Raw genomic sequence first — 10,070 nt, 5'->3', positions numbered from 1 at the left:
AATGAATCAAATCAGTGTCCCTGATTTGGGCTGAATCTGAATTGAATACGGTCGGTTTCACATATCCCTATGTGTGTAGACAGGCAGTGGCTTGGCTCTGGTTTTGGCCCTAAGCTCAGGGCTGAAGCTGGAACTGAGCTGTTGCCAGCCCTAAGACAAGGCTTTTCCCTCATGGTGATTCGGGAAAAAACTTGTCTCAGATTTGAGTAAATATGGCATTACGTGTAATAGCCAGAATCTGGCTTTAGTACTAAGAAAGCTCAAAGGCATCTAAAGGTTATGTTCTTTTTTGATGTGGAAGAAATTTGGTCCTGCGTGAGAAACAACATCCTATTTTGAGGGCTTAAAGGGTGACCTGAAGAGTACATAGACCTTAGGAAGACTCATGGAACAAGGATGATTTTGATCCCATCTTTAACCTCCCATGTTATTATTAAGCTACATACATGTGTCTAATATATATATCTCCCCGCATTTAAAACCTAGAAGAAAACCAGACAAATGTCAAAGACTAACCAAAGTCTTATTTTGGCTGTATTTAGTATTTTAGTAACTTATTTAGTATTATTTAGTTTTATTTTGGCTGTATTTGTAATTCATTTGCACTGCATTTTGCCAAGACGGCTATACTGCCAAAGAGCAACAGCTTCTTAGATTAAGGAATAGCTGCACAGAGTTACAGTGGCTTCCTCCAACTTGCTTCTGAGTTATTTTACAATATGGACTATACCCTGATATTGGCTATTCTAAATATTCCTAGAGCACCCATTGCTCTAGCAACACAAAAGATTACAGTAGATAAAAGTAATCTGGGGACACTTCAGAAGAAAATGTGTCATCTTGCCACATACAATACAGTAGACAATTTTTATTTGTATAAGTCCGCACTGTTGCCAAGAATGGCACTAACAATGAGTTTTGTCTCTAAACAGATTTTATTTTGTGAAAAGTATTCAAGTCCTTAAGGTGTAAATAGTAGCAAAAACAACAAGAGTCAGATGTTTTGCGAATCCTCTTCATCCACAAGTAATGGTTTCACTTCCACTGCCACTAAACTGAATCTTCTCTTGTTCTGTTTGCGATATATAATAAATTGTGCTGTTATCTGTATGCTTTTGGGTAAGGAAATTATTAAAAACATAATACTGAGATAGCATTTGCAGCCCTTGCTTTCTACTAAGAATATAAAGGCTGCTGTCCAGGAGAAAACCAGTCATCCACTTAGTAGAGACTACTGTCTGGGACAGAGCAGTAGACTGAGTCCTCCAAAGGAAGGTTCAAAAATCTCTCTTGAGCAGGGGTGTCAAACTTATCTGCTCTCCTTGGGCTGAATCTGGACCTCAGAACTCCTCATGGGCCAGAAGTGGACCAACCTTCAGTCACACAGCTCTTCCCCTACTCCTAACATGCATTCCCAATCTACCCCCTAAGCCCATCAGATATCCTTTATGTTGATGATATTAATGCACATGAAAGCATACTGGGAAAGATCCTGGCTCTCACTCTGGCCCCTTTTTAGTGGCCTGCAGTAGTATCTAGCTGAGGGGTTATATAGGCCCTTCTAATTTGCCCAGTATAGGACTGACAAGTTCCATGATGGTACCTGTAGCCTACAAGTCCAGGTCCACATTGATTCTGGGGGTGGGATTCTAGGACTGTAGTGCTTTGCACTATGGCTATTCTAGGCTATGAGGCAGCCCATAAGCAGCTGGAGGGAGCCTACTACAGCTGGAGGGAACCTACTATAAATGAGCGCAGTCCCTGGAAATTGGCTCTAACTTACTTGTAGAGTGTATCTGAGTCTAACAAGAAACGAGAATCTTCAACATTGTTATCCTTCAAAATGCTTTCAAAACTCGTTATTTGAAGTTCTGACTCATTGTTTAGTACTAGCCTCCAGAGCAGAAAACTAATATGCATATGTGTCTTATTTCTGTTTTAATGTGGATAATTACAAATGCCACTTATATATTAAGTTTAAAAAATTAGAACTACACACTTTTTTCTTTTTCTTGCATGCCTTGGTCACAACCATAGGCTTTTACATTTTTTAATTAGCCAGAACTGAGGGGGCAGTGGATGACAGTTTCTTAAGCATTTCTACTAGAAACTTGAGGAATTTCAAACATCTTAAAGATATGCACCAAACTCAGTAAGGAACATACTGGTAAAAAATTGAAATCCACTGCACAATTTCTTATTTTGCAAACATCCTTGCTTTATTCCAAAATGTTGTCTAACTTCAGCTGGCACCTTTAGTTCACCTTAAGGGATAGCAGAACAGTTTTTGAAAAGCACTATCTGTATAATATGCTAAATGTGGACAGCACCTTTCAGAACAAAGATTAATTTCCTGTGCAGACGAGATTGTAGTCTAAGTCCTCAAGCCAAGCTCAGGAAAGGTTTGGGGCCCAAAAAGATAAAACAATACAAGCAGGCAACGGTGTAAAAGGACAGAACAATGATGAGAGAATCAGACTTTGTGCAAGTGATTCAACTTAAACATGTATATTTAGGATGTCAAGTGTTATCTGTGTTGCATTAGTATCTAAGGGTGCCTATACACAAGCCAGGTGGCTATTCCAATGCACTGTCAGCACATTGAAGCAGACTCAATGGAGTCTACTGGAGCGTGGTAATTACCGTGCTCTAGCCAGCCTCCTCATCCTGTATATCAGCATCCCTGCGCTTCAAAATGGCAGCAGGAGCACTTTAACTAAAGCTCGTTCAACGAGATTTAGGTAAAGCGCCCCTGCTGCCATTTTGAAGCTCTGGGTGCTTTAATTAGAGCAGCTCTTAGAGTCGCTCTAATTAAAGTGCTCTCCCCCACACCCTGGAGCATGTGTAAAAATGTCCTAAAGGCCCTAATTTGTAAAGCTCAGTCCCACCATGTTTGGCACTGGACCCTATCACAAGGCAAATGAACTAAGGTTGAAAATAGATAGAAGGGAAAGACATGCACAGGCACACAGAGATGACTTTCTTCATGTGATACAGCAAACCAGGGCAAAAGCAGAAACAGAATCCAGATTCAACTCCCAGGCCCTATGTCTCATCCATTAGTCAATGCTGGCTCCACTGTTAAATTTATATCCAACTTTGAAAAAGAGGAGGGTAACAGGGGTATTAGAAGAAGCATATTAGAGAAGAGGAAGGAGGTGTAGTGGATGGGGTCAAGTAGGGAACATCAAACATAGGGACCTGTGTGAAAGAAGTTTTAAAGGGAAGGGAAATGAATCTAAGGGGCCAGCTGTACACCAAAAATCTTCACACAAAGTACAATGGCTCCTCTCATTCACCGGGCTTTAGTTAAGACTGCGCCACTATTACCATTATGTTCAAATTCCCATTTTACAAATGAAATAAAGTTGCTCTGGGAGGAAACCTGGCATATAAGAACTCTACTGGGAACACTTTAAACCAGTTAAAATAACTTGGCTAGTCGACAATAGCAGTGAGGAGTTTAAGGCTAATGCATGCCACTATTTAAAAAAAAAAAAAAAAAAAAAAAAAAGCTTACTGGGAGGCCTGGTTGGGTGGGGAGGAAATTCTCTATGTTCCAGGCATAGCCCCAATAATTACCCCACTTCCTTAAACCTTTAGAGTATTCTACCTCTGTGGCCCCTTCCTACTAAAGACTAGACAGGATTTCCTTCAGAGACAGTGGGTCAGCACTCTTTATCCAGTTTAATCATTGTATAACATGTAGTATATTTTCTCCTCTAAAGGCTGAGTTAATTAGACTTACAGAATGTCTGCCTATCATTGGCTAGGAAAACAACAGAACAGGGTTGTAGGGTTATACGGTTTCATTCTGCAAGCACTTGAGCATCTCTTGTGGATGCTGAGTGCCTTCCTCTCCTGGTGAGTTCTGTGGGATAGAGCTCTTATCTCATAGTGAACAAGGAAGTATGCTACTGAGCCCTGGATTTTTTTGATCGGTAGTAGTGCAGATTACCATTTTTGGGCCACCACACAAGCAACATTTTAGGTTTTATTTAAAAACAAGGAAAAAGTTCCCAATAATGTGCAATGTACAGTTTAATAGATGAACATTTCCAGCATGTGTTTTTATTACTATATGAATTCAACAATTTGGATTTTTAGGGAATGAATTAAGAATGGATAAAGCTCTTTCATATAAGATGTGCTTGCTGTTCATGTCCATAACTTTTCAAAGAAAACTAAGGCCTGAGATTGTAGACCTTATTGGTATGGCATAGCCGAACAAACCTGACAAAACATAAAGTGTCTGACAGTCATGATGAACTAATCTGTCAACGTTGTTTTATTAAGCATATAAAAAAGTTAATCACAGTACAATGAAATGTATGCAATTTTTCTAAGAAAAAGCAGACACAGTGGGCATATCTACGCGTACCCCTATGGTGCCATTGTTACTGCATCATCATTTAGTACTCCCTTTTGGAAGAATTAAATGACGGCACTGTAACAGTCCGTAATGTACCATGTGGGAGGTGCACGGTTATTTTTAGCTGCTATGTTGTTGTAGCAACACGCTATACTGAGGGACTGTGTTGTTATGGTGATGGGCGCCTGGTGGCTTGGTCCCGCCACTGCATGACTACTATGTTGCTATGGCGACATAGTGTCTCATGTAGATGCACCCAGCAGGGAGAAGAAAGTTGTATGTTCATTTAGGAAACTGCCCTTGCTGATTTTAATTACACGATGAATTTTAATCACAAAGCAATGATCCTTTGTAAAACTACATAACAAATTCCAAACGGCATATCGCAAAAGGCAGATTGAGAAAAGCCTCACTACTGTTGCTTAGATCTTATTGAGTATACTTTTTGGCCCTCTAGTAACTATCTGGCATGTGACTAACAATGAGATGTATATGAAGAGAAAAATTCCAGCACAGTTCCATGATATACTGCACATTAATTAATGTACTGCACATCAACTAAAACAAAAAGATTGGGGAAACACTTGGTAAAGAGCTCTTTCTAATCTAGCTACAAGGCAGGTTTTGGTGGGTGGGAGGAGGAAGTGGGGCGGAGGGGAGGGAATTGGGGATGTATTCAATTTAGAGGACACATGAATGATGGAATGGAGGTGGACGGAAGTTTCAAAATAAAAACTAATTGCCCAACTTTGGTCTCTGGTTTCTTAGGTAAAACTCCACTGAAGTCCTACAGGGATATCAATACAAGCTGCTCCTATGTGTTATGAGGCAGAGTTAGCCAGTGACTGCTTTAATTTTTTAAATTTATATAGGATGTTACATTTTTCTAGGTGCATGAAGCAAAACTCTAAAAATACCCACCCAACCTTGTATTTGCAACCAAAATCTAGAAATGAGTGATAAGACTTCCATTGAGCCCTACAAATAAACAAACATGGACTAATAGGGGAAGAAAGTTTTGAGAGTCCCAGTATATCTACTAGAAATACCCTATCCTAGCCATTTCAACATAGGGATTAGTCTCTTGAACACTGTGGCTAACTTCAGCTGCCACAGCTATAGTTAGAAACAGTTCATTTACTAAAACTCAATTATATAATAATCTATTATTTAAATCTGAAATGCCTTAAAGCTCTCCTTGAAGTGAAAAGGATGCTGGTTTACTTCATGAATTGTGAGGGAAATCATTATTCCTTGCTAATTTCTGGAAGTCATGTATTCACCAAATAGCTAAAACAACAATAACAGCAACCTTTAATAACATTATGAATTAAAAATGGCTTATTATGGAATGAAGTAAACTAATCTATGATTTCTTAGTCCAAAATGTGAAGGACAGATATTAAGAAAATGGAATATGACCAGATCACATGCTACAAGAAGTTATCTTGGTAACAGCTTTTATATTAACTAGCACGAAGAAATGTAAGCACTCCCTTTCAAGATGAGTCCGGTGGTCCAGCTAATGGTGACCACTCTCAGAAACAGACATGCCAGATGCAGGAATCTGCAGTGGACAACTATGGCCCCTGGCAGATATGAAAACAGTTGCATGATGGGATCTGATTTCCAATCCCAACAACTACACATCCTGCCATGCCACATGTGCATGGCAGGGTGTATCATTGTGGGGATCAGAGACAGATCCCAATCGTGTGACTGCTGGCAGCTCGGCCATGCTGGGAGTGGAAAGTGAACAGCACCTGGTGGGTGGCACGGAGTGGCTCCTCCTGCTGGGGAGTTTCAACTCCTGTACCCAGCTCCCCCTGCTGGAAGCAGATGGGTCTGGGGCAGCTCTACCCCGAGTTGGAGTCCCAGGGCTGCCCCGAGGGCTGGTGCCAACAATCAGTTGCTTGACAGTACCAGGCTGATTGGAGACCTGGGGTTGTCTGGTTCTGATTCCTACAATCAGCTGCTTGTTGACATCATGTCTCAAACAGTCTCAGTGCATGGACATGCCACACACTCAATTTAAAGTGTCGTACAAATCAGGCATAAAAATATCCCACATGATATGTGGAATATCTTTATGGCTTGTATACCATTTTATGGCATCTTAAATTGGGTGAATGCAGGGCACTTCCAAAAGTTGCCATTTATTGCAAGATTAACACGTTAATCACACGATAAATGTAACGTGCAAGGGCTGATTGAATAACAGACCCATGAAAGAAGTCTCTGACAGTGTTAGAAATATAGATAGGCATTATTTTATATACCATGTAGTGTAAGTCTGGATGTTCTCTGGAATTAAAGGTACCAGAAAGGGAAACGGTTTCTACTGTCCACAATATCTTTTGACTTTGGAGACGCACTCTATTCTGATTAATTCTGTTTTCCTCCAAAATCAAGAGATTCTGCTCCTCACTTTGATACTCAGGAAGGTCTGATATGATGTGTCAGTCTGCTAGGATTTTCTATTTTCTCATATGGCAGCAGACAATAATGAAGCTGCCTTTGGAAAGCATTCATTTCCATACCTTAAGGGCTTCTCAAGGCAGGAGGTCTGCTTTTGTTTTTCCCTGTTCTCTTGATTACAAATACTTTATACATTTCAACCAGTACTATATACGAGACTAGATTTCTATAAGCTCCCCAACCTGGTTTGGAAGCATCTGCTTTTAATATAATTTGACTTGGAGAACTATTAGTAAGATTGGATTCAGGCTCCAATCAAGTCAGAACTGAGAAATGAAAGTCATGTGCACGTTGGCTTTGTAATCCAGGGGGGAGCTGGGGATATGGGTTGTGTCCAATATAAAAGTTCCTTTTAGGAGAACATCATGGAAAGACATGTTCAAATATGCAAGTAATGTACTGTCAAGGCCATCAGGATCAAATTCTGGGTTTTTGGTAAATAAATACTGGCAGTTTTGTTTTCAGTGAAGGCCAAAAATGTCAAGGCTTTGTTTAGGGAACAATAGTCTTGTGTGTCCAAATCAGGGCCAGCAGCCATCGACCCCAATAGTCTGTTCATGAGACAGAACCATGCACTGTCAGTTAAAACAACACATATTTAACTTCAAAATGGGAAGCTAAATTCAGTTTCATATTTCATGACCATGATAATATAAATTTCCTATTATAAAGGATGTCTTATTATATGCATTTCCAATTGAATCGTGTCTTCAGATGTAAAGAGCATGGTTAACTGTCCTGAATGAGAGGGTTAATTAGCAGCTGTTCCTCAGTACTAAACGAACTATTAAATGTGCTTTAGGATATCCTGAGGTATCTCTTTATTCTACATCAACTTCACAATTTGAAAAATGAGAGGATTTGAGTAAGGCTCTGAATTCTTACTTCCTGTATCACTGCTTAGTGAAACTGAGAACCCAGGCTCAAGGTTCCCCATGTTTAATAACCAATCATTGGAGAGCCAGTACTCCAGAGAGCCTTTGCACTCTCCATAGAGGGGCCCTAGCTTACCAAACTCTCCTAATAACATTTTCACTCTGTAGCAGCCATAGAAGGTGCAGTCCCAGTTGCCTTCAATGTAGTTACTTAAAGTAGTATGGTATTGGAAATGTTGGATATTATGAAACTATTCTGCTGTGAGAAAACCAAGTTTCCTCATTAATTTGGATTATAAGGAGTTTAAGTCAATTAAATGTGAGTCCAGATTAAGTGAAATTTATTTTTATTATAACTTGGTGAGTTCTTTCTGTCCATATCATGGTGCAGTCCTATGACTACTTTATAGACTTACCATATAATTTTACCTGGCAAGAATAATGAAGTAGATTATTTATATAGATATTGAATGGTGAGATCAATAAACACCATGCTACCATTTAGGCTTATGAAACAAAGGACCAATATTCTCCTAGTATTCTGCTCTGGTTTGTATTTTATAATCAAACAGGAATAATCACAAAATGATAGAGAAGATGTGCTTGAAGAGGTCATCTAGTCCAAACCCCTGCCTGAGGCAGGATAATCCTTATCCAAACAACCTTATACAACCCATAATCTAAATTCTTTCATAATTCATAGATGTTATGGTCGGAAGGGACCTCAATAGATCATCGAGTCTGAACCCCTGCATAGGCAGGAAACAGCGCTGGGTTCAGATGACCCCAGCTAGATGCCCATTTAACCTCCTCTTGAAGACCCCCAGGGTAGGGGAGATCACCCCCTCCCTTGGGAGCCCATTCCAGACTTTGGCCACTCTAACTGTGAAGAAGTTCCTCCTAATGTCCAGTCTAAATCTGCTCTCTGCTAAATTACGGCCATTATTTCTTGTGACCCCCAGGGGTCCTTGGTGACCAATTCCCTTCTGCACCCCCATGATGAATTTGTAGGCAGCCACAAGGTCACCTCTCACCTTTCTCTTGCAGAGGCTGAAGAGGTTCAGGTGCCCCAGTCTCTCCTCGTAGGGCTTGGCCTGCAAACCCATACGAGTGGCCTTTCTCTGGACCCTCTCCAGGTTATCCACATCCCTCTTGAAGTGCACCGCCCAAAATTGCACACAGTATTCCAACTGCGGTCTGACCAGCGCCCGATAGAAGGGAAATATCACCTCCTTGGCTCTGTTTGTCATGCACCTGCTCATGCATGATAAAGTGCAGTTAGCTTAGCTGATGACTTCGTCACACTGATGACTCCTGTTCATCTTGGAGTCCACTAGGACTCCGAGATCCCTTTCCGCTTCCGTGTCACCAAGCAGGTCATTTCCTAGGCAGTAGGTGTGCTGAACATTTTTCCTCCCTAGGTGCAGCACTTTGCATTTCTCCTTGTTGAATTGCATTCTGTTGTTTTCTGCCCATATGTCCAACTTGTTCAGGTCTGCTTGCAGTTGTTCCCTGCCCTCCGGTGTGTCCACTTCTCCCCAGAGTTTTGTATCATCCGCAAACTTGGACAGAGTACACTTCACTCCCTTGTCCAAGTCACTGATGAGGACATTGAAGAGTATTGGTCCAAGAACTGAGCCCTGCGGGACCCCACTGCCCACACCCTTCCAGGTCGATACCGACCCATCCACCACCACTCTCTGGGTTCAACCCTCTAGACAATTTGCCACCCACTGGACTGTGTAATCATCCAGGTCACAGCCTCTTTGTAAAACTATGGTCAGCCATGGCACAATATGAAGCATAACACCCTAACCTGCCAAAGGTAAAGCAGGGAAACCATGAAAGTCAATATCCTGCTTCTATAAAGAGGTGTTAATATACACTCAAGAGGTCCCAGATAGAGGGCCATGTTCTTGCCACAACCCAGTGATTTTGGTGCCTCGGCACTGTGGAATTTCTTGGCCACATGAGAGCTCTTTTGCACGGCAGAGTGTTCTGCTGCAATTGAGAACCCGCGTATAGGAAAGAGTTCCCGCCAATTTGAAGTTTCCTTTGCAGGATGCATTTCTTCTTTGCAGCACAGAAATGCACGGTGCAAAGAGTTCCCGCTATTCGAATGTAAATTTGGGCCCTGCTATTGGCCAGTGCTAAATTATTCACACGTGGCAGCTAGTAATTGACTTGCTGGCCGTTTAAAATTCCGCGCGACTTCCGCCCAAGTCGGAGAGCTTTGAGCACGCTGCAGAGTGCCTCTGAAGTTATCTGACTTGCGGCTGCCGATCGATAGACTGATCACCTATCGATCTTTCTTCCCGTCACCGAGCGCAACCCCGACGTACCCC

General features: G+C 41.4%; 1 protein-coding gene across 5 annotated transcripts in view; it reads right to left on the bottom strand.

The window, feature by feature from the left end:
• Window positions 1-536: 536 nt before the first annotated feature.
• The window catches only part of PQLC2L (PQ loop repeat containing 2 like), a 32,700-nt gene continuing 23,166 nt past the window's right edge, over window positions 537-10,070 (bottom strand). For 3 of the 5 annotated variants that reach the window (XM_025215026.1, XM_014524549.2, XM_025215014.1), the window contains one exon: window positions 537-1,105. In XM_025215026.1, coding sequence (XP_025070811.1) covers window positions 995-1,105 — 111 coding nt within the window. In that variant the 3' untranslated portion in view covers window positions 537-994. The remainder of the gene's footprint in view (window positions 1,106-10,070) is intronic. The other 2 variants (XM_025215029.1, XM_014524541.2) reach the window with 2 other exon arrangements.

This window comes from Alligator sinensis, unplaced genomic scaffold (genome assembly GCF_000455745.1).
Source record: "Alligator sinensis unplaced genomic scaffold, ASM45574v1 scaffold60_1, whole genome shotgun sequence".
NCBI lineage: Eukaryota > Metazoa > Chordata > Crocodylia > Alligatoridae > Alligator > Alligator sinensis.
This window is presented reverse-complemented; position numbering and strand designations above follow the sequence as displayed.